Source organism: Zosterops lateralis (genome assembly GCF_965231275.1).
Source record: "Zosterops lateralis genome assembly, chromosome: 1".
Lineage (NCBI taxonomy): Eukaryota > Metazoa > Chordata > Aves > Passeriformes > Zosteropidae > Zosterops > Zosterops lateralis.
The window spans coordinates 70,258,791-70,283,666 of NC_139762.1; the positions used below are offsets into that span (position 1 = coordinate 70,258,791).

Genomic DNA, 24,876 nt, shown 5'->3' on the forward strand with positions numbered 1-24,876 from the left:
TTGGTTTACCACTTTCCTTCATATATGATTTTAGGGACCAATATTTAAGCCTTTTCTGAAAAACTGATACAAAAATTATTCTTCTTAGAAGAGCTGCTCTTCACTTAGGTACCCATGAACAAAAGCTCAACCAGGCCGTTGGACTTGTGTTCCCTGTGCCTTTTGGTACCATACCAGGTTCATACCACCAATGCTGAGACAGGCTTCTCTACAAATGAAAGGCAAAGAAAGGCAATAATGTTTTGTTCTCTGCATCATTAGTAAGGGGGAAGGAGGAGAAGAAATTAGCAGAACAACTGCATCTTTTGTTTTTAAGTTCTTCGGAACAATTCTGCCAGGCAGCGCGTTTTCCCTCTGTTTCATTTGTCTTTGTTATTTTCCTATCTAATTAAAATTCTGCAGTGCCGTCATGAAATTGTTGTCCGTTTAAGGTCACAAACAGCTTCTGTCCTAATGAAATATGAATTGCATTAGTTAATTGAATTGTGCACTTATTGTGTGTTGTGAATGGACTGAGCACACTTATATTCTTAACATATACTGAGCATTTTATCAGTTTAGGCAGTGTGTGGATGTAGAAAATGCTGCTATCATTCTTTGCATCACAATAGGGAGATTTAATTGGCAATACATGGGACTAAGAAGTGTTTGTGAAGGACAAGAACTCTAAGATCTCACACAGGCATCTGCTAGCTGCGATGAGATCGGCTCTTCAGTGGTCTGGGGTCAGGGCACAGTCCCGAGCGGAAAACTCGAATAAACCCTTATTATGCATGGTGTCTCTATGATGTCTGTCAAGATAGGAAGAACCAAGGAAGAATAACGAAACATCTGTGGCCTTCTGCAGCAGGAGGCTTTCTGGGTTAAATGAACCTCGTAATTGAAGCCCTCAGTGCACAGTCCAGACTGTTCTCTTCCAGGTCTCTGTGAACATACTACCCCCACACCCCTGGTAACACAACAAGCTGAGCTCTGGGGTCCTTTTCACAGCTGGCAGGTTCTTTCTTTGAACAGTGGGAAGGTTCACTTTAGAATGTTGAGGACCTGATCAAAGTCAAATGAAAACAAGAGAACTCTTTCTGTTGACCTCAGGGCTGTGGATGAAGCAGGTGCTTACAGGAAGTGCAGGTTCTGGCACTGAGCCTTTACAACTTGTAAGATGGATGTTTTGCATTGGTAACCACTCAGTGGTGTACTCTACTAATGAACCAGACTATTTTAGAGGATGGTCGTTAGCTAGGAAAACAGTAACAGAATACTAGATTTAATTTCCTTGCATGGGTCTTAGTTTTTCACTTAGTTCTTCAGATTGTTCAGCATCATACATACACACATATGTATTGTTGTGTATATATATACACATATGTATATACATATAGATATATGTATATCTCCAGTGTTTAGGCATTTGATTTATTAACAGGGAAAAGTATCTTTGGATTCTGTATAATATTTCTGTAAAGTAGTAAATGTGAATATAGTACCTTCCATATATTCCTGAACTCAACAGGCATGGAGAGGTATGTTTTTTTCTGTCAAATAGTGCCTCTCTTAGCTTGAAATGGTACTTCAACAGTAGGCTGAAAGAAAAGATAAGTAGTGTTCAGGTTGAAGAGTTGTTGAGAAATTTCTTCTTGTCATTTTCCACTCCAAAACTGAGGATATATGCAAATGAAAGTTTCTTTTACTATAGCAAACTAATGCGGGAATATAAAACCACTTAAGATAAACACAGCTAAAAATTGACTTGCCACAATACACAATTCCCAAAAGGAAATACCATGACCCTTTTTATAAGAAAAACAGAGAGACTAGTGTCTGTGCTTGATCTCAGCAGGCATGGACACCCCCTTTGTGGGGACTTCCCAGCTCTGTGCACATGCAACGGCACTTGTCATTTCCCACTGTGGGTTATCCTCCACAGCTGCTGTAGCACTCACCTTTCAGGAACACTTCTCCCTGGGCCCCAGACAAGCAGTTTGTTACCACCACCCACAGATGATGCACTGAGATAGACTAAAGAGGGATAGACTAAATGAGGGATTCTGGTTCAGGTAGGTAGGCAAGGACTTTCCCTGCATGCTCAATAGATGGGAAGAGAGGTTTCATCGGAGGGCAGTGTGGGGGTAGCTACATTAGGTGGCTGCTTCTCTGAATCACCTGGAAGAGTGATTTCTCAATCATTGTAATTACTGAACCCAAGGGGACCTGCCTCAGGGTGTAGTTGTTGCACTGCAAAAGTGCTTCAAGCAGATGAGTTTCCTGCCCTCCCCAACTGTTCCGAGACACTCATAGCTGCTTAAACTTCTGACTGAGGAGTTTCCCATCTAGTGCCCGTATCACTTGGCTCTGTCCTCTCTCTCTCTCTGAAATTTTTGCATTGGCCACAGTACCGAGAGCTGTAGCTGAGCAACTGATGTATATCCCTGCCCGCATGAAAGGGTTCAGGAGGTGATTAAGAAGGGGTGGGTGTCTGTAATGGTTTGGTGAAGTAAGTCCTGACAGATTCACAGGCAGTGGGCAAATGACTGAGAGCGAAAGTGGTGGGATGGGGCGTGAAGGGTGATTGGCAGTGGTTGCTTAGTGGTCTGAAAAGGGGTGAGTGAAAGTACTTGAGGGGAAGGGGGAGGGGAGTTTGGGAAGCACAGCTGATGGTGAGAAAGACACTACTGCGTTATCCCGTGGCACACGACAGGTGTACAAGCTGTTTTCTCTTCCGTGAAGCAGTTTTTAAAGATTTGATGTCATTAAAAATGCTCATGTGTTTCTAATTTATATAATGTAATGCTTCATAATTAAGCAGGGGAGGAAATGAAAGAGATTCAAGGAAGGCTGAAAAATAAAAATAAACTGAGGAGTTCTCTAGGGAGTGTAGAGAAGAAGCAAAGACTCATGAAGTCCTGCAGACTGATGTGATTTTGCTGTCTTCTGTAGTAGCACCACCACGTGAAGGGAGATGGTGACTCTGTGTCCCTGCTCCTTACAGTGTCCTTCCATGAGGATCCTATGTCCCTGCTCCTGCAGTGTCCTTCCATGAGGATACCTGTGTCCCTGCTCCTGCAGTGTCCTTCCATGAGGATACCTGTGCTCAGCCTGCCCCTCTGCCCCTGGCTCCAGCCAGCCACAGGATCCAGTTGCCCATCTACGGTGTGGTGAATCCTTTTCCACCCCAGCACCATCAGCCATACTTCTGTGGCCTCTTCCAGCATTCACTCCAGCCTCAAACAGAGCAGGGAATGCAGGGGTGGTCCTCAGAGCAGCCGGGAAGAGCGTCCTCCCCTGCTGTGATTAATTCAGTTAAAAACCCATGGCTGACCCGTCACAGTGTCTGTGGCTGGACAAAGGAGTGAAGGCGGCCCTACGTAAACAGTAGCATTTTATATGCTGGCACATGGTGAAATTCGAAATTCCATATTGTTACCAGGTTTTTTTAGCTTTATTTTCAGTTAAGTAACGGAACAGAGCTGTCTCTTTTTTTTTTTTTTTTTTTTTTTTTTTTTTTAATACAACCTCTTCCCTTTATGTTACTGTCATTACATGTTGAATTATAATTTTTTTCCATTTGGATAAAGCACATAAACAAAACCTGATTTTTGTTCTGCTTGCTTTTTAGTTTTCATTAAATAGTTTATGAAAATGTTTCTTTTAAGATTAAACAACTTGCCCATTCTAAAAATACGGTTTGAACTTCTTTTCTCAACCTTTCATTATGCCTTGCATTTAAATTACAACTTTTTTAATATTAAATAATCCCATTAGTTTTGCAGATAAAAAGACATACTGGAATTTTTTTTTTAAGTTAAAGGTACTATGTTGCTTGTATAGAATTTTTTCAAATTTCCATACAATTCTTACTTTAAGAATCCATGAATTTCATCTCAATTGAAGTCTTTCTGTTAGATGAACATGAAAAAAATTAGAAGAATGTCTTTATAAACACTGAAGGACACAAAAATCCCCTGCTCAGCTAATACATAATTATTTTAAATTGTCCCTCTTTATTGGAATCATGATCAATCTAGCACAGACACTGTCTGTGACTGCGCTGAGCACCACCTGCTTCAAATGAAGGCAAAAAAAATGCCCCAAGAGGTGGATTTAGGATAATGCCATCTCCCACCATTCCCCCTCTCTTGTATAGTCCTTTTGAAGATCTCACACTAATCCCAAAAATCAGAGATTTATTTAATCCTTCAAACAACAGCCTTTCATTATAATTATTATAATAACAACTATTATTACTACTATTGTTATTGCCACCATTATTATTACTACTACTATTCCTATCATTTTGGATTTTGTTTACTGTAGAAATATTTACTTATTCTTTGAAGCTCACTATAGCAATTATCTAATTTAAATAATTTATATAATAAGATGGTCTAATTGAGGATGCCATGCAGAAGTATGCTGTCTTACCAGCTTTGAATTTCCTGTCCTTCCTTATGTTATTGAAATCCTTCTATTTCTTTCACGATGAGGACCTGGAGTGCTGAATCTCCATCTGCGCATTCTCTCTCCCTGTCATTCATTGACTCCTTGTTCATTTAGATGGCTACATTCCCAAATGGCTTGTTCCAGTGCTCTCCCTACTGAAAAGTTTTCTGTGTTCTTATCGTCTGATTGCTCTACTCTGATCCCTGTCAAATATAGAGTGCAGAAAATTCAAACACCATTTTCAGAAAAGATTTCTTAAATCCCAACAGCTTTAATTAAATTACTATCAGTGCAAAGATTATTAATGCATAATATTAATGTTTTAGAAGTGGGATCAGGAATTTAACTGATTTCCTCTGTCCCCATCCAAACTGTAGCTTTGTAGTGTATTTCTTGGTCCAAGACTTTCAATATTTGACACCTGCCTAACTTCAGACCACCAAGGCAGGAGGTCCCCGCTGGGAAGCTCAGTCTACTCAGGTGTCTACTCATGGGTTTAGGAATCTAACTTGAAAGCATATTCTTTGAAGATTTAGGTGAGTGGGATACATTACAGTGACAGTGAGAAAAAACTTGCATGGGCTATACAGTACTGACAGTTGTTTGCCCAGCCAAAAGCCAAACATTTTATTAACACAAGCAAGTAGATAAAAAGACAGTAACTCTTATTTTGACTATGGAACTGGTTAAAATATCTTACCTTAAGGACCCTTGATCTGACACAGCTTCTGCTTCTTCACTTTCAAATGTTCTGAAGTCCCACAAATGGCTGTGACAAATTGAGGAAGCTCAGAGGCCGAAAGGTCATTTGGGAGGGGAAGGGTGGCTCTCAGGCACGAGCTGGCCAAGGCTTTGCTTTAAGAAGCCAGTCCCCTGATGGCTGCAGAGTGGAGGGTCAGATCATTCTTTTATGGCAGAGAGTGCGACTCTTTGAACTAAAGCTGGCTTTTGCCACTGGTCAGGATGAGACTGGTGAGGCAAACACCCCTAGTTGTCCCCAGGAACATGGTTTTGACAAACACGAGCTCAGCAAGCTTCCTAATTTCAGCCAAACCAATGGATATTATGAGGCACTGGATGAGCTTTTCTTACCAGTAAGTGGGAGAAATTGTCTGGGAAGTAACATCATTTGGCTAGACAGAAAACTCTGGTCCAAGACAGGGCAAATGGCTACCACTCAGCTGTTCCCAGTTTCATATGCAAGTCTGATGAAGCAGTGAGATCTGTGCCAGTTCTCAGTGTGGCCAGAACAGACTGTGCAAGAAGGTGTTTTATTTTGTTAGACAGAGAGTACAGTAACTGAGTGAGGGAAAGCCTAGAAAATGGAGAGGACCAGAACAGAAGTAGATCCTGCAAATAAGCCAGAAGTTATGAGCGTCTGGGGAACATATTAGTCAGATATGTCTATTAAAGACATCTGTATATATGGCAGCGTCTTGTGAATTCAGAGAACATGATGCCAATTACGACCATCGGAGAGTCGTAATTTTGGTAAATGTAGAAAAGGGAATTCAGGAAAACTGGGAAGGTATCAGAAAAAGGAGTTGAATAGCGTAACTATTTAGACAAAAGTAACAAGCTTAAGAGCAAAAGAACAATAAGTGTATTTTGCCATGGAGCATGATTTTAATAGCAATGGGTGGTAGGGAAATGTAGTGGAACAACATAATTATCTACCTACAAACTGTTCAGGAAAGAAAGACTGGGCCATGGAGGCAGAGGAAATATTCCCGTATAGAAGGATAACATGAACATTATTTAGCTGAAGTGTAAGTGGGAAGGGCTGTGCAACTGAATCTCTGAAGACAAATAAATAAATGCTAAAGTAGAAATTCCAAAGCATTTTTACAGCTTCTGAAAAGTAAAGACATTAGCAGGTCTTTGTTGCTAATATCCAGCTTAAGAAAAGGAAACGGAATGAGCATTGTTGAACTCAAAAGAATTGTTAACAGATTTGTGGTAATGGGGACTTGGGCTACTCCCCTAAGCCTGGCCAAATAGATCAGGAGGCACACAAATTAGAAGAGCAATTTTCTTAACACTTGATGTAACACTGTCTTGAAAAAGTTAGAGACAGAAGGAAGAAACTACTTCTAACTCAGGTATTGATCACAAACTGATTGTAGCTAATTCACTGAGTACTAACACTTAGGTGGACCAGAAACCTAGTTTGGTATGGCAGTTCAGGGATCGAACTTTCACCTCTTCGAGGTGATGCTCTTTTTGTTTTCTTTAACCTCTGTGGCAAAAGTATTTATTTTAACATCTAAAAATTCAACAAAGAGCAACTCCATCTTCCTCCTCCTAAATCTACCCTTAAAAATTGGCCAGAGGTGAAGTAATAAACATAGCTTTATGAGCTGCTCCTCCTCCCAGGAGTGTGAAAGCCTTCACAGAACTTCCCATATGGCTCAGCCACTACCAGCTCCTTGATAAATCATTCAGGTGCCCCGTGCCTTCTACATAGGAGGTTTTTGTGTGCAGGTCTCCAGCTGTACCATGCCCAGGTATTCCTGCTTTCTGAGCATGGTTTTGTGCTGGCTTCACAGCAAAGCTGACAGAACTGGTGTTGGATTAAGCCTTGTTTTAAACATTCCTACTCAACCCCCGCTTGCTTCTAGAGGAGCACGACCTCAGCTTGGGTTTATTTGAGACACAAACTGGATCTTGAGCTATCATCAAGTACTAGTCAGGGCTAGTCTCACTGCAGGCTACCACTGTGTCACAGCACAACCTTGAAGAGTCCCTTTGGCGCAACGCCTGCAGTGACTTGGCAATTACATCCACCTAGGCTATGCTCAGCGTTGTGGCAGCCAGCTGCAGTTAAAACCTGCTGGGACCACGGCTCAAGCATGATTAGCTGGCACAATGACAATCATGTGTTTGTCTCCACTAACTTCTGCTCCGTAGACAGGAATAAGCAATATACCATCAAGGAAAGGCATAACTTGTGTATGGACAAATGTTTTGTGGAAACTCTGCAAGGCAGCACTGAATGCCTGAAAGTGAATAGTGAAAAGAGAAGTAATGAAGGAAAGTTAAACAACCAGAGGAAGAAGGAATCACACGAGAAATGACAGAAGAAATACGCACCAGAAGGAAAGCAACTAAATGAACAAAGCATATAAAAAGCCCCCAAGGTGTGAAAGGAATGCAAATTCAGAGGTACAGCTTCAGAGTGAACACAAATGGCAAAATTAGACTGAAACCAACATATAGGGTCAGGTCGGTATGAGAAGAGCCTCACTGACCCTTTCATGGTTCTTACATGTGTAGAAGGGCCGTTTGGATGGGACAGAAAACATTGGGCAAAAAGGATGCAAAGCAACAGTGTATTTTTTTTCCAATCAAAAGCCATCTATAGCCTGTGCTTGAAAATGTCTTTTTTCTTCAAGCATAGTAACAGTTTAATACATGATAGTATCACTGGTGACACTGAGAACACTGGCCTTTAATAAATCAATAGATTTGTTTCATCTTTAACTAATTTGAACCTTTAATCTTCTTGCTTGTACAAATTCTTCCTTCAAGTCAAAGTATTAAATAGGCTCAAGAAGTAAATAAGGAAATAAATACCAGAAACCCCATGAGGAACATTGAAATTAAAGTTTTCTAATAGTCAAATCAACTTAATGCTGTGATTACCAGCTCAGTTCAGCTTCTTTCCATCACCCCCTCCCCCCAGCTCTATGGCTAAAACTGTGGGAATAAATCATCTAAAAAAGGAAGGTGCTTTGGTTTTCTTGCAGTTTCTTGATGCTTGTGTTGCTCTAGATGGAGGTTGAAGGTCTTCGTATTTTAACTGCTCTCACTGTGGACATACAAATGACACTATGGACATCTGTCTTTTACTATGAAGATATGTAAAATAGCCCAAAGCATTGGTCTGCAAGTTCTTCCCAATGTTTCATGCCTGGTTTGTGCCTTACTGTGCGCCCATGTTGCTGATGCATCCAATTTTTTTTTTATGGATATAAGTTACACTGGTGTGAACCGTTCTGTAGACAAAATCTTGCTGATTTAACTGTCTTCCACCAGCACAACATATTTCAGTTAATGAGTCAGAATACATTTTGATATCAGTATAAATGGTTCCTCCTGGGGGGAGGATTGCTTCTTTACTGTTAAAAGTGTAGATAAGTTCTGAATTTTTCTCTTCCCTTACTTGTTCTTAAATCAATCAAACCTGTATCTATTATTTCTTATTCAGAAATAATACACCTTTTTTTCATCACCTTTTTGACTGTTGGTCCCTGTCTGTGTTCTTGCTTTGATTGTATGGTCATCAGAAAAGGGTATATCTAAAATCTTCCTGAAAGTAGAAGTTCTGTTTCAAGTGACAGTAACCACAGGATCAAACACCTCCAATCTTAGAAGAAAAAAAACTGACTCAAAAGTTTGAAGCTAACAAATGGTTTGTAGCTGGCTGTATAATTAAACACTTATATTTAATATCGAGGAAGCAATGACTTTCTGGTCTCCAGTGGAGCATCTCCTAACCAGACAGACAGGCACACAACGCAATGAGGTCTTAATGCTGAGAACTTCTTGAGAACACTACAATAACGTTCTGGCAGGCTGGGCTCCCTTGGCTCATGCACTCACTGCAATTTGAATGTCTCTTTCAGTTTAGCATGATACTTGGCAAATTTCCCAACCTTACATTATCTGGGAAAGGAAGACAGGAGAAGCTGGTACGTTCAGCAAATCTTTGAAGAAGCTTCTTTGCAGTTTGCTTGTAGCAAAAGTGTTGGCTGCAAAAGAGTGTAGAAGTGTCAGGACTGCAGCTTAGCTAGCTTGAAAAGGGTTTATCTGACTTGCATCCAGGCACCAAGATGCTCAGATACCACAGCAATGTGTGTGGTATAAGAACCTAGATAGAAGATGATTAGATAGCGAATCAGACAGAATTTTGCATGTGATTTCCTGGGTTTGTCTAAACTTATAGCAGCAACAGTTAATTATAGGAGGTTCTGAAGGCAGCTCCTGGGTGGGTTTATAGCACTAATACATTGGATTCCAGCCATAAAGTGCCAGCTGAGAGTTACCACTGTGGCAGGAAGCCCTTATTGATGCAAAGCTGATGGAAATCATCTTTGGGCCTTCCCACTTTGGGGTAGGAGCAGCAGATATCGATGATGGAAGATCTAGGGGGAGAAGAAGCCTTTTGGCAGCAATGGCAGAACTCCAAGGAAAAGAGCATTAAGATGTGCATGGGACATCACTCGAAGAGGGACAGAAGCAGGAGGTGGTTGCACACAGGAGTTACTTGTGGTCATCCTCTAGATCGTTGCTGTACCTACTTCTAGGTCTAGTGCCTCTCCTTCCACCATACATTAATTCCTCAGCCCTTTTAATCGCTTCCTCTGGCTCTTAAGCCAGGGCAGCACTTTAATTGCAGATTAATGCATTAATGAAATTCTTGAGGCTACATTGAAGTGACTGGGCAGGAGAGACTAGGCTTTCAGCAGCAGCTTCTGGCACAGGAGTCACAGCTCACATTGCTCTACGGGGAAGGCAATGCCGGAAGCAGGAGCAGGATTCATCATTTTTTCTCCGGTAGTGCCGCAGGGCACATCTACACGGCAGAGTGCAGCGCTGCACAGGGATTCTGGAGCTGCCTCTGAGCAGTGGTTGTGCTAGTTTCACAGCAGGAATATTCAGTCTGCCTGGAATGCTATTCTAATATACCCACAGTGTTTGCACCCCTATCCCTGACCCTGAGGTGGCTGGGTGAGTGCAAGGTGAGCTCTCCCTTCTCCTCTGTAGAACTGCACTCTGCTGTGTGCTCCCACCTGCTCTTAGAAGAACTTAAAAAATTAATTATAGCATTTATAAAAGACTTTATATCAATTTTAATCTGCGATTTCTGGTCTGTGGGGTCGTATTTCTTTTAGAAATTGGGGAGGCTTTCAAGGCCAATTTCATAGGTGATGCTTTTTTGTTTCCTTGGCTGACAGTCCTGATTTTGTTTTATATTCTTTCCTTTGAATATCTGAAATTTTGCATGAAATTTCTACTGACTTGGAAACACCAACACATAAAGTAATTACCAGTCTTTCCTGCCTAAGTTAACAGCATTCTCCTTCCTTGTGATCTTAGTTCAAGGTCACAATGATAGAATTTTATCCTTCGTGAATTTTCATCCGACTAGCTATCCACAAAAATTGTTGATTAAAAGACCCAATTTCCATTGGCATTTTCCCTTTCAAAGGATGTCAACAGGAAATATAAATGTGCAGCCCTTTGTGAATGATCTGCAAGGACATGCAGGCTTATGAAAAAAAAATAAGCAGCAGTTAGCTAAATCCTTTAGTTTCTGTTTTGAATGACTGGCCATAGGAATGCAGGCAAAGCTGTATTTCAGCTGTTCCCAAGGATCTGTATGTGTAACTTGTTGATAGTGGTTGGTACATCAGGCTCCAGTGACAGCTACGTGACCACTCTGATGATCACTGTCCTGTAGCAGAACCAGCCCCTGCCTCCCTTCGAGAACACCAGGCATGAAAGAAAACAAAGAGGGATCTGTTTATTCAGAGGGCTGGCACTCGTACCTCCTGCTTTTTACTGAGAAAAGAGAGATCCTAGGTCATTTCAGCTCTCACTCTATTCTCCCAGCAACCATTAGGTTGTAAGGAACTGCATGACTTGCTCCAGCAATTGATGTGAATTTCTGATACCTGGGAGAGCTGAGACTTTCGCCATACAGGGCCTGTGGGGAATCTGATTGATAGGAGTAAAACTCAACACCCAGAACACCAGCTTACTTTATTGGGAGCTACCCATTACCAACAAAAAAGAAAGGAAAGCCCACCAGAGTCTTAAAGTTTCAGCATTATGTTTTTAAAATCTTACCAGTGTCCAAGGTATGTGTCTTTCACAGTGAAAATTACTTGGAGTGTGCTGTGAATGCACAGACACAGATCAGTGCTGAACATCTGGTTAAAATAAATTACAGTCTTATTTTGCAAATAAAAATTCCTAGGGTCTACATGACAAAGTCTGGCCAGCACAACTATCTCATGGGGAAAAAATCACATCCTTAGCCTACAAAGATAACTATTTTGGCATGATTCCCTTCCCCACTATGTAGACTTAGGTAGACTCAGACCAGATAGGAGTCCTTTGGCCAGTATAACTCGCACTGTTTGGGAGATTCTTCAACCATGCTGGCAGACTCCTGCAGCTGGTATAAGCCATGTTTCCATCAAGGAATATGGCCAGAACAGTCACACCAGCAAAGCCCCTGAAGTACTTAAAGGATAGCATTTTTTCTCCTGCTACCAGTGTCTAATATTTTTCAGTATTAGAGCTTCCTGCTAAAAGGAAACACACAGAATTTGTGCCCTTCCTTATATCCTCAAGTCATTATTTCTTGTTACAGAAGAATTAAAGTATACATATGGACAGGAGCTATGTTGCTTTCCAACACCCTGGTGGTACTTCCTTTGAATGGGAGAAGTTTCCAGTTCTCCTGCAGGATGCCTGTTATATGGTTATATGTCTTGGTGTTGGAGGTGAAGAGGCAGAGATGGTTTGCCTTTTATTAGGTCTATATTTTGGTTTTGCTGGGTGGCATTTAAATAAATCTAATGGTCAGAGTTAATGAATTACAACTATGTATGCAAATGAATTTGAGCTGTTTTGAATAACAAAACAAAGTCCTTTACTCTGTTTGTGACTTGGCTCATATTCTTACACTCTTACTGGTCTTTTTTTTTTTTTTTTTTTTTTATGTGGTTCCTGTTAGCTCTTACCTGATAACATTTACCAAAATGGATGGTACTAAAATTTTCTGGATGAACCCAAAAATTGAAGATTTACCAGCCCACCTTTACCTATAAGCCCCCTGTCCATAAAGCAAGGCAACACATAAGGCTGTCTTGGCTTAAAAGCTCAGCTTTTTTGACAACAGTTTTCACCTGTCCCATTTAGTTCATTTTGTCCAAATTTCTACATGCCTCAGTCTACACAAACTCTGCTCATTCCTTTCCCTGCTCCTTCACCCTCCATTTCTCTACCAGGTCTCGCATTTTTGCACAGGTGGTGAACAGGACAGAAAGGACAAAAAGTGGGGTGTGGGGAGGCATCCAATTAAAACTAATCTCTTCTGAGCAGATGCAGACCTGGAACTTCCCCCTTATTTTAATTTCCCATTATCACTTAGCTCTGAATTGATGAGGACATGGAGAAAGATACCCTAAAGAGGCCCTATTCTCACATGCACCACATTGGAAGGGGAGAATTTGCAGTATTCCATCAGACTGCCAGGACCTGTCTGCCTCCTGCAGCTCCTGGTGGGAGGGCTGACTTAGACATGGCAAAAGACAGCAATGACCAAAAAACACTGCCTCTTCTCTGCCTCAAGTAAGGCTTTTCCAGGTGAGCAGAAATGGTCTGAGCCGCTAATGAGGTGTAGGCTGCCAAAGAAAACACATGGGCAAATTCGTATTTTCCAAGTGGCTGGTGGTAGAAATGTAACTGTCCATTGAAGTCTACAGCATAGCCTTTTTTTGCACTTACTCATTAAATTGCAGATTTATCGTGAGGTTACTTTAGCGTAATGTTAGCTTTGTTGTCTCACTGGCCCTGTAAATCAGTTGCTTGTCACAAGATTTAGAAAAAAAACAAGTGCCTGCATCAAGTCACGCAAAGATTGGGTGGCACTTCTACATGGTCTCTTGCTGCTGGAGCACCATGGAGCACCACAGAGCACCATGGAACAGCCAGGCCACCACTCCAGCTCTGTGCTACTCTTGCTCAATGCTGAGCACGAGTTTGTCAAGCCGAAGGGGTTTGATCAGAGCAGAGTGTTGAAACAACAAACATGAGATGGACCATATCCCTGAGGGATGTTAAAACAAGCAGTAGAAAAACTCATGACTGGTCTCTGGGGGTGCAGCTGATGGGACAACCTGCTCAGACCAGTTGGATTTCACCCATCTGGTTCACACGTGCACTCAGTCTTTTCTGGCCAAGGCCACCCTGAGCCAGGTCCCTCCCCAGGCTGACAGCTTTGCCACCTTGCTGTCCTCTTCTCTGCCTCCTCACAGGTCATACCTGTGCCTTGAGCCTGGCACCACTGGATGCGCTTGTTAAATGAAAGTCTCTGTGGCCTGGAGGACAAACACTCTGCCGCAGCACTCTGAGCACTTCTACAAGCAGCTACTTTCATTTCCCATTTCCCAGGCGGTTACATGATTTAACTCTTCTGTGGCAGCCCAAGAGCAGCCCAAGCAGCTGGAGCAGGCAGGGAATATAATGGGGGATGTGTTCACATTTCCCTCTACTGTCAGTGCAGCATCCACTGTAGACAAATCTTCAGAGATTGTGCTTTTAAATTGGCTGGGCTATTTGCATATTGAAAGCCAGTTACAAGCAAGATGGAGAATTTAAGTAAGATTTAGAGAAAAAGAGGCTGCATTAACATTCAAGCCCATTTTGTCTTTTTTTTTTTTTTTTTTTTTAAGCCATTCTGAAGATGTGACAGGGGTCTTAACACATCCAGCCTCCTTTCGGAGGATGCAGGTATAAGAGCAATGTTACAGGGTGAGATGAGTCTCCTCAGCAGAACTGTGACATTTGCTCTCTCCTTCAAAGTGATTCAAATGGGTGTCACTAAATTTACTGTTGCATGTGAATGTAAACTCTTTAGAATGGGTTTGATAATTTAGGGAAGAATATGATCCACTAATGACTTGGTTTTAGTGCAACTGAGATTCATGTGTAGGGATACATTTGTTTTCTAGGTAGAACAGTTTATAGCACTCTGTTTAAGTAAGATTCCTTCAGAAAATTAAATAAACCAGCAAATTATTTAAGTAGGACTATGAACCTACAAAAGATCAGAAAATTGTGAAGGATCAAACAGAGCAAAATGACCATGTTATTTGAACACGGTATTTTGTCCAGAAGGTCCTCTCACCTTCTTTTCCTCTTAATTTCTAATAGTGCTCCCTCAGAAGTGGCACTCGTCAAATACCACCAGCTAGCTGCTGCAGTGACATTACAGCTGTTATCCTGATGCCAGAAATACCTCATTTTATAGTGTGGGCCTTTCCAGGAATAAGAGAACGAGGCAGCCTCCATTATGTCTGGGCTTTTGCATATTGCAGAACCACGTCTAAATGAATTAAATAGAGACGCCAAGACTAAATTACTGAAACAGTCCTCATGCTGACTTGGTTTGACAAGAATGTGGCCTAGTCTGAACACTGGATGGATTTCCATCCAAGCTAAGTGATCAACGCCTTACAAATCCTGTGTTTAAAGATGTGGCTTGACTATTCCTCAAAGCCCGGATTTACCCTTCATCTCACACGGATCTGGAGAAAACCTGCCTGCCAGCAGGGTCACTCTTTAGGAGCACAGGCAGGAGGGCTAGTCATCACCATTACTGTAACTACCCACATTTATGTATTTCTAAGCAGATGCATCACTTTTCAGGGCAAACCTAACCACAGTCAGTCCTTGCTCCTTAGATGTCTCCATCTGAGTGATGCTTAGTCAGTCATGTAAGTAATATTTCCACTAATGCCGGTTCACACAGCCTTACAGTGAGAGTCCCAAAATTGCGGGCTCACTGATGCAGGAATTTATACAAATAGATAGTAAGGACAAGGAACAAAGAAGTTAGGCAAGACTACTGTGATGAAAACCAGTTTTGTTCAAAGTCAGAAACCTCAGACAACACTGTTTTGGAGAAACAAAATAAAAAAGTCTATGCCCCCAGCATCTAACACATGAGCTTGCAGAAACAGAGAATTCAAAACAGAATCATAGCAGGTTGGACAAGACGACTAACATCATCAAGTCCAACCATTAACCTAGCACTGCCGTGTTCACCACTGAACCATGTCTCCAAAACAGACCCAATTTCTACCACGAGTGAAGGTGAAGGGGGAAAGAAAAAAAACACAAATGGGAATTGGTTCAGGGGTTCACGTGCCAAAGCTACTCCCCAGGCAGGTTTTTTCCACGATCAGCAGGGGTTGTGTGGTGACACCTTCTTTTCCTTCCCATTATAATTTGTTAATGTGCACCTGGCAGGACTACCAGCATGTCGGCACTCCCAGGTGTAAAAGGATATCGGCCTCTCTAAAGATACGGAGCTTGTGAAACACCACACCTCAGCACAGCACAGCACAGCCAAGGGCTGAGCTGCCCTTATTTGCATGTACTCACGACTTAGGCTTGCATAAAAGACTCATAAACTCTTTGGGAAAAGAACAGCTACACATTTGTCTACTCTTTGTGTTCCAAGAACTTTTCTCGTTAGCTGCAAGATGACATTTTAATGAGGTTTCACTGCATAGAAAACATGGGACGATTTAACCAGCTCTATCCACCCCCTCCATTCCCTCCCTCCCCGAACTCTTTCTGAAATGAGTTACCATGCGGGAACAAAAGCTTTTATGAGAATTTATGTCATCTGTGTGGAGGCAGGGGTGACGGAAAAGTCATTCAGCTGCCAAACCTTGGCATCAGAGTGTATGCCATTCCCTCTCCTGCCCCGTACTGGGCGGCAAAGTGGCCTTGTTCAGACCTGTGCAAGTTTCTTCAAAAGCCGGGGGCTAGCGTGTATTTGTTTGTTTGTTTTGGAGTCACAGAGAGGGCAGCGTAAAATAGCTGCAAGGCAATTCCCGTACAGTAAAATGGAAGTCTCTCTGGGTCTTCATTCAATACACTGTGGCTCAAGAGGATATCCTGCCAACCCAATGATAACGAGGGAAATAAAGTCACTTCCTCACCAGCTGTTTGATTCAGGTAGAAAAAGGAAGCGCTTACTTCCTCATGTTTGCTCTCCTCGCCGCCCCCTCGGTCAGAAGTGCCAGGCAGAAATTGCCTTCTCCCTCCACAGTTGTGGTAAGGAGCTGTCAGATCCATAATGCTTCTCTGGGCTCAGCCTGTGGGCAGGCAGTACATCCTCCTCTGCGACCGAGGAGCTGTGCCTTGCCTTTCCTTCCGGGGTGCAAGCTGAGCTGCAAAAGGACCGAGGCTGAACAAACTTGGCTCATTCCACAAGCAAAGAATGCCCGTGTAATTAAAGATGACATTTGTTTCTTGGATCAGAGCTGCCGAATTTGGGCCAGCGGAAGAGCGGGATAGTGTGATCTCTTTGTTTTGAGACTGCCCTGACTCAGTGCACTATTACGCCTCCTAATCCTCCCAGAGTGACAAACTCCACTTCTGTCCTGGGTTCCCTGCAAATCCCTGGAACTCTGGCCAGGAACATGCTCTGTCCTCCCTATATATAGTCCAGTGCGCAAGAAGGGAGTAAGGGGTGCCCTTGGGGCAATTCTCATGGCTTCCAGTCAAAACAGGCAAGGTGAAGTAGGCATCTCAGGTGCTTTGGTGCCTAAGAGGAGCTCAGGCAGAGCATCTTTCTCTTCTCCACCACCACCTTTCTTGTTTCACAGAAACAGTCAACACAAAATTGCACAGTAAACCAGCAACGGACTGATTTGACTTAATAAAAGCTTCTTAAGAAATGGCTTTTTAAAAAGTTACAGGGCTGAATGAAGAGTTCTTTTCCATATAATTTTTAACAACCCTGATATAATTTTACATCCAGGATATAACTTCCCATTAAATTTTGAAGCTCTTAAAAGCAAGGTCTGCAATGATTTTCTTTCCAATTGTAAGACTTCCAGAAAGGTTGACCAAGCCAGAACTTGCCTTGGTCTATTTGCCAAGGGGACCCTTCCTTTCATTATTAAGAGTGCTTTTCAAAGGACATCAAGTGTTTCAAACAATTTTCCTAATCTTATTTATTTTAGCTGAGATTCTCTTATTTTAAACAGAGCAGTTCAGGTGACAAAAATCCAGTGACAAATACATGGGTTTACAGAAGACAAAACCTTATGAAACAGTTAAGATTCTGTTTAGGGTTCTCTTTGTGCTAAAATAGTTTTCAGCAATGGGTCATACTTCCCTCCTCCCACCCCCCTTGTTTTAGTACATAAAATGGACATGTGTTTATTTAAAACAGGTTTGAAACTTAAACAAATAGTGACAGGCTGTTCAAACAAGCTTCGGAAATAGGTCTAATCAGGATGTTTGAGAAGGGGAGGGGGAACGATCATAAAGAGCTACTTGTAATATATAGTGCAGACACCATTAGGTTGGGTTCATGTTATTGTAATAATCTCGGACAAAAAAGTACTGCATGCTGCACATTTTTTGTTAACATTCCTCTTTTGAGCCATTGGTTATGCCATATTTTTGTCTTGTATCCAAGTTTTACTGTTCCTCTCCGTCCATCTCCATACCCAATACCAGAAGCTCTATGGAATAATTGGAAATGGTCTCACAGAAAAACTGGGAGGAATGCTCCTGAACTGGGATAGATGGGAGGCACAAAATATGCTCATTTTGATATTGATACTGTGTATGCATCAACTGTCATGAATATACAGAAGTGAGACCTTCCCCACAGAAAAAAACCATGAAAACCATAACGTTTAAATGTTTTCACATGACTTGTGTTTCCATGAGGGGTTTTTTTTTCTCATTTCCTCTCTTTTCCACCCATAATAATATCACCAAGTGTTGAATTTTACCCTTGTTGTATTTTTATAAGGCCTGATCTTGAACTCCCTAAGACAGGGCTCCCATGGAAGTCAGTGAGTCTGTACTGGCGACAACAGGATTTAGCCCAGTCTGTAACATTTTAGGATATTGTGTTACTTCATAGCCTTAAGGAGAAATAAAAGCAGCTTTCCAAAGAGCTGCACAGCAAACTGAGTGTGCTTTTTTAGCTCTGCAACAGCACAGCAGAATATTAAGGCCAGAGTTTGCAAATGTCTGTGTCAAAAAACAGGCAGCTAAGCAAAAGTTGCCAATTTCTCTCTGAAATGAAGAGTTTGCATTAAAATATTCCATCCTCCCCACAAAAGGTTAAGCTGCTTTCACCTAAGAATATACCTTTGGAAACCCTAGCTGGAAAATGATTGCCTAGAGGAACAAGCATTGAGAAATAGCAAGAGGCAGACGTGCTTTCACGTCACTCAGTTGGCCAGAGCCTGTGGCTGTTCTGTTACCAAGTCTTACCTACTTACATCCACTCTGACCTACAACATGTACCAGTATTACTCAATATAATGACACATTTTGGAAGCAAATATCTATTATTTGTTTGAATCTCACTCAGTGTCTAGTGCATAGAAGTCAAAATATTAAAAAACCTTACACGCCCTCTCGTGGTAGAACCACAAACGCGCCTCTTCTGACAATAACTAGAGACGCCTGATGAGGGAATTAACTACCAAATTAACTACAGAATTTGATTATCATTAACTCGGTTAGAAGGTTCACATCACTAATGGACACCTTTCTCTCCTCAGTTCCCGCTGTAAACCATAACAATATATGCATTATTAGAAGACAGGTTACCTCCTAGCATTATAACATTGCTAAACAGCTAAAGGCACTATAACTGTAATAGAGAATGTTAACTTCTAACAAAAATGGGAACTCTAGGGTAATAAAAGTAGAGACAGAAACAGTCACATTAGATAGCTCTTTCATGGGCCTATCTCAATAGCTTGGGAACAGACCTTAATTGGCCACACAGTAAAAGAGTTGCTGTAAATGATGCTATCAGTTTTGTCACATTTTTAAAGTCATTCAGCTTGGCTATTTACTGCTTTTGTGCCATACGGTGTGATTTATCTGTCTCTCAGGAATGCTCTGAAGCTTCATGCTCATTAGGAATTGCAGTCTGAAAGAAAGGCATTACGTGCAGAGTATCATCAATACAGTAATTTGCCCGGTCAAATCCCACTCTATTTATGACTCACAAAAACTTTATCTTTGCTACTTAAACAGCCTTTCCATTTGGTGCCTACGTGCACGACCAGATTTTTCTGGAGCACTGGATCACGGCATCACCCTTTTTGGTGACAGTTGTGAAAGATTATTATAGGTGTAACACAACCCTAACAACTTCAGTTCATAAGGATGAAACATCTGTGGCTACTACACAAAGTCTTCTGAGCCCATCCCAAGGGAACCAAAAAAATACTGCCTTATTTTCAATGAAGCTGACTTGCAATATCCAGTGGATATTGCTCCTTATCCAGTGGAAATGAAAGATTTGGAGAATGAAGATTCATCTACTTCCTTTGTCTATGTTTGTATAGACAGCATTTAGGACCCAAAATAGTGGTAACTTATAATTTAAAATGCTGCTTCTGTCTTTTCTGTTAGACTGGGCATGCCGAAAGCAGAAGTCACAACCATAAGTAATACCAGCAATATTTATAAAGAAATAGGCAGGAGAACTTTTTTTAAGCACAAAAAACAGAGCTCCCAAATCACTGTTTTAATAGGTTTGTGTGGTCTTCTTGTGCCAGCAGGATTGTTCGGTGACCCCTGAGACTAAAGAAGTTGCCTCCTTTTCCCCATTCCCCCCAAAAAACAGTAACTGCAATTCTGATATTCTTTTTCTCATTATTTCCCTTTCTAGGATGCCTTTGTGGAGTTGTATGGCAACAGCATGAGGCCTTTGTTCGATTTCTCCTGGATCTCTCTGAAGACTATCCTGAGTCTGGTTCTGGTGGGAGCTTGCATCACTCTTGGCGCTTATCTTGGACATAAGTAGAGTCACCCAGTTTATTGTGGATTACAAAAGTCTTTCAAAACAACAAAATAATATTTTTTTTTCTGTAGCACAACGATATTTTATGAGCAAAGCAACTTCCCAGCGAAAGATTAAATCAGCTATTACTGCCAAAGGAAATATCATTTATTTTTACATTGCCGGAAAATTATTTATTAAAAGATATTTACATTTTAACCTGCTATTTTCAGAACCTCAGCAAGCTGTATCTGTCATCACATCATGTTGTTATTCTTAACTTTAATGAGCCCCAGAGTATTTTACGTTCTTTTTTTTTTTAATTAATGCCGCTGGCTGGATTATTTTATCTCTGAAGAGTGAATATACTGACAAAGACCTACCTGCTTACATTTACAAGGGCAGTTACTTGAGCTGCTAAAAACTGCCAAATTGTGTTGAATTTCCTAGCATTTTCTGGGAGGGATCTGAAAGACAAGGTCAGCTTGAACAAAGTTCTCACCCTGTCCTGCTGGCAAGAACTGACATTAAACAATTCAACATGGTACATACATGGAGTCAAGACAGAAACTTCTTGAAGGACACTCGGTTATCCCTACAGGAGAACAGTTGGAAATATGATTGCCTATGCCTTTTAAATGTGTTTTCAAGTTACCAGCTGTGCCATCACATCATAATCACGATACCCACACAATACATGTCAACTTTTTTTTTTTAATAGAAGTATGAAGTTAAATCTTTGGGGCTCGCAGGAAATTGCTGTTCCAATAATTTTCTCAGCAGCAAAATGTTTTTTGTGGCTACTGACACAGAAACATCAGGAGACCTTAAGTGCCTGCTTCAACAGAGCAGAGCTGAAGTCTGAAGACCTGACCTGTGTCCCACTTTAGTGGGCTCGTATCTGCAACTAATCCTGCTTACTTACAGAGTTCCTCCAGGGGTTTGGAACCAATTAGATGTGGTTTTTAAATCCCTGAAAGTTGAAAAAGATCTTAATTTTATTTGGCAAAAAAGCAGACCTCAGCTAAGTTACAGATTAGCTCTGACTATCCTTGTTTATCAAACTGGACACCAAAATCAAGTTCATTTTCATAACAGGAAGGGAAAGTGAGATTTATCATCCTGCCCCTCACCCTCAAAATATTTTCATGCCAATAATCTCCTAAGACTGTCTGCAGAAGAAAAGTTGATGAAGAAACTCAAAATGCTCTCTCTGGACAGAGACTCTTTGACACCTCTCTTGTCAGGTGCCTACTGTCATCTCAAGTGAAAATAGGGTGAAGAAAAATGGGGAGTGGCAGGTGTGAAGTCATCTGCTCCTGTTACAAAATGCAACACAAGTCAAATTAATGCAGAGAACATAATACAGTTTTATAAACAGACCTGTGTTCAAAGCGGGGCTTTCCGTGAGCTCGATGGGGGCCAGGAGTCCCCTGGAAACCGAAGACTCTGAAGCCTTGAGTCCCAGGGGCTGCTCTGAGTCATGGAAATGTCCAGCTTCAAATGTTTAAAATCCTGCGCTTCTATTTTTTCTATGAAACTTTGGAAATCTAGGATTTGTGGGTAAATGGACGTCCAGATATAAAAGGAAAGTTTGCAAAGCTCTGGATAAAATGTACCATACAATACATAAGTGCTGAAAGGGTGAAAAACACACAGTGAATAAACTGTAGCTCCAACCTCAAGATTTCAGCTGAATAACTTTGTGGCATTATATGCAAAATATCTCCAGTAACTCGGGAATGTAATATGTTCAATGTTAAGGCTGTAGTTGATGTTGTGTCTTCAAAGCTGCTTTTATGTTTGGTTGGTTTTTTTAAGAGTTGTACATCTCAGCATTTTTACTGCTATTTAGTCGTGGCACCTACACTTTGTATGAGCAAAGATGGAGCAAGCTTACATTTCAGATTTGAAATTACTTAATTTTATAGAAACATAGAAAGGAAATATTTCTAAGAACACAAAAATGTGATCTGTGCTTGATTAAAGGAAATGGAAAAATCCCACCATCAAACAAATAATACCTGCAATGCTTTCAGAGTGCTTCTGTTAAGAAGTGGGCATGATCATGTAGGGTTTTTATGAAAAGAAATTTAAATCAGAGAAACTGAGGAGTATTGTAGATTGAGTGTGGGCTTTGTTTTTTATCTGAGCTTAAAAATTGAATTTATTTGCAGCCAATTGCACAACTGGAATTGGCTGCTATTGAGCTTATGTTTCATTTCACAATCTAGTCTTCGTTTCGATTTGTGCCCATATGCCCATTAAAGTTTATGAACTATTAGACCTCAAATTGTTTCAACATCGTTTGTTTTATTAAAGGTTTACATTGTCAAAAGTTGTAAAAAATATCAATTCCAGTGCTGCTATAATACCAGAATAATTTGAATGGGGTTTTGGTTTTTAATACCTTCCAATGGCTAAAGTTTTTTAAAGCTGCTTTAGAAATAATATGAAGACGACACATGATACACAATTAAATGAATACTGAGGATTTTGTGTTCCATTGTGTCTACTCACTGGACTTCCCAGTGTATTTGTTAGTACCAGGCAAAGAGAAGAGTCATGATGACTGTTGATGAGTTTATTTTATTAAAGAGCTAATGGAGTTTTCCCATCCTGACTGCAGAATAGTACAGTATTGTGGCTGCATTAGGTATAATGATAGTTGATAATACATTTATTAAGAAAACATTTTAGAAACATTGAATGTATATAAAAGCTTGAACTTCTTAAATAAAATCCTCTCTTCTCCTGCATTTCTTTTGCAATAATTCCTGTCTTTCCTACTCTTCATTACACTTCCATGTAAGATTTTTTTCTCCACAGAATGCCTTACAGACTTCCAAGCTCAAAGATTATGCTTCAGTGAAAACCCATCCTCTGTCACTGTGTATGCACAGACATCTGATCATTCCCAACCATATCCAAAATGTAAAAGAAAAAAAAAAAGAAAAAAAAGAAGAAGAGGGACCCTTCTGAAGTGTTTAGGTCTAGAGAATCAGAGGTCAAAATGGAAGGAAGAGGTCAAGAAGTGGAGGGAAATAGAGAGATCACAGGAACATCTCCCTGGCTAAAGATGTGTTACCTGGAATTTGTGTATCTTCCATCTTTTTCATTGAAAAAGGGCAGAGAAAAAGCTTGCAGAGACCCCACAATTATTTTTCACTATAGAGCTTTGTTAACACTGAAGGCAATCTTTTTAAAAGCAATGAATGCATAGGCATCAAAGAGAAGTATTGGATTTTGCTATATTCAGCTTAGGTGTCCTTAATACTTTTTCTCTCAATTTTTAAAGAAAATAATAAATAAAAGTATTTTGCTTCTGAAAAAATACTCTGTAGGATCACCTGAGATCTGTCATAAATCAGTAACTTAAGAACAGATGAAAAAATTGTGCAAAAATATTCTGAAATCAGAGGTGATACAGAGGACATTTCTTATTGGAACAAGCACTGGATCCACCAAAGGACTAATGGGGCTGTTGAGGTAACAGAGAACATACAGATGAGAAGGGGAGCTGGAAGATATGGAGAATGACATTGGTATGTAAGAAAATCTTCAGTTTCACATGTTGCAGGAGTTCACCCAAGGTGGTCTGAAAATAACTGTAAAGTAAAAGCAGCTACAAATGTGTGCACTACATGGCTACAATTACTAAAAATTTGCAATTACAAAATGATGTGTAAATTATTTTAAAAATTATCTAGTCTGTGAAAGTTCATCAGTTTGCTGTTATGATTGGGGATTGTATAGCCTGAGTAGTTTTGCACTAAGAAGGAACAATTATGGAAAAAAGAAGTCTGAAACCAGATTTGTAAAGGCAACATGAAGGTGATGCAGTTCAAAGAACATGGTCCCAGTCCCCCCTGTCCATGCAGTCTCCCCAGCTGAGGCAGCAAGAGAGTCTGGACTGCATGCTTTGACCCTGAAGCATGACACTGCTTAGCTGTGCACCTGCACTCCACTTCACAAACCTATTGATTAAAAGTACCGTGAAGTAGCATGTTTAAAGCCTTTCTTCTTTTTCCTCTCTCCATCTCTGAACAAACTAGCAAAATTATTCATTTCTATCATGAGTTTATGGCTCAGTACTATATGAAAAATTATACGTATTTTAATTTATGGGTATAAAAATTCTTTCTCATTGCAAGAGCCTGGCTTTATTTTTCATTCCTATCTCTCTTTCCAACAAGGCTAAATACAAGGAAGACAAAAGAGCTAATTTAATCTGTATTTGGTTTAAATCGCACTTCTATACTAAGTTAATGCAGCTTCATCACTCAATGAAATTATCTTCAAAAAGTAATACAGCATTAAGAGTTCCACACAAAAAACTATATATTTTTATAATTTAAATAGCAATTTTTTTTCTTTTTCTTCTGAATATTTGAATTTTAATTATCACCAGCATAAATGTACATAAGCAGATATTGTTTATCCAGTACCTTTGGATGATATATGTATGGTAATGTAGTTTGTCAGTTTATCATCATTTAATATGATTATGTTGTTCTTTGTCTTTAAAATGTTATAAGAACATGCTGTCATTAAACTTTCCATGTCTGTCTAGTTTATATTGTGAAAAAATAATAAAAGCACACTGTGAGATACTTGTTGCGCATTTGCATTGTTTAGGATTTGTTGATAAAAAGCTACTCGAACATTTTGAGTGCAATCCCCTAAATGACACATAATGTTTCCTTCCTGATAGTTCTGTTCACCTGTTCTGCTCAGCAGTGGCCAGTACTCACAGCCTTGGTCATGAAGATGCAGTGATCCAGGTTTGAGTAGCTGCTGCTGTGTGAAATACAGCCCCCAGGTGTAGCCTGTGCTTTGGGAACCAAGGACAGTGTCAC

The 24,876-nt window shown here is 40.6% G+C and overlaps 1 protein-coding gene across 2 annotated transcripts in view; it reads left to right on the forward strand.

Annotated features, from left to right (window-relative positions):
* The window catches only part of BCL2 (BCL2 apoptosis regulator), a 95,985-nt gene extending 71,366 nt beyond the window's left edge, over window positions 1–24,619 (forward strand). For both annotated transcript variants that reach the window (XM_083873371.1, XM_083873372.1), the window contains one exon: window positions 19,907–24,619. In XM_083873371.1, the coding sequence (XP_083729497.1) occupies window positions 19,907–20,041 (135 nt within the window). In that variant the 3' untranslated portion in view covers window positions 20,042–24,619. The remainder of the gene's footprint in view (window positions 1–19,906) is intronic.
* The last annotated feature ends 257 nt before the right edge of the window (window positions 24,620–24,876 follow it).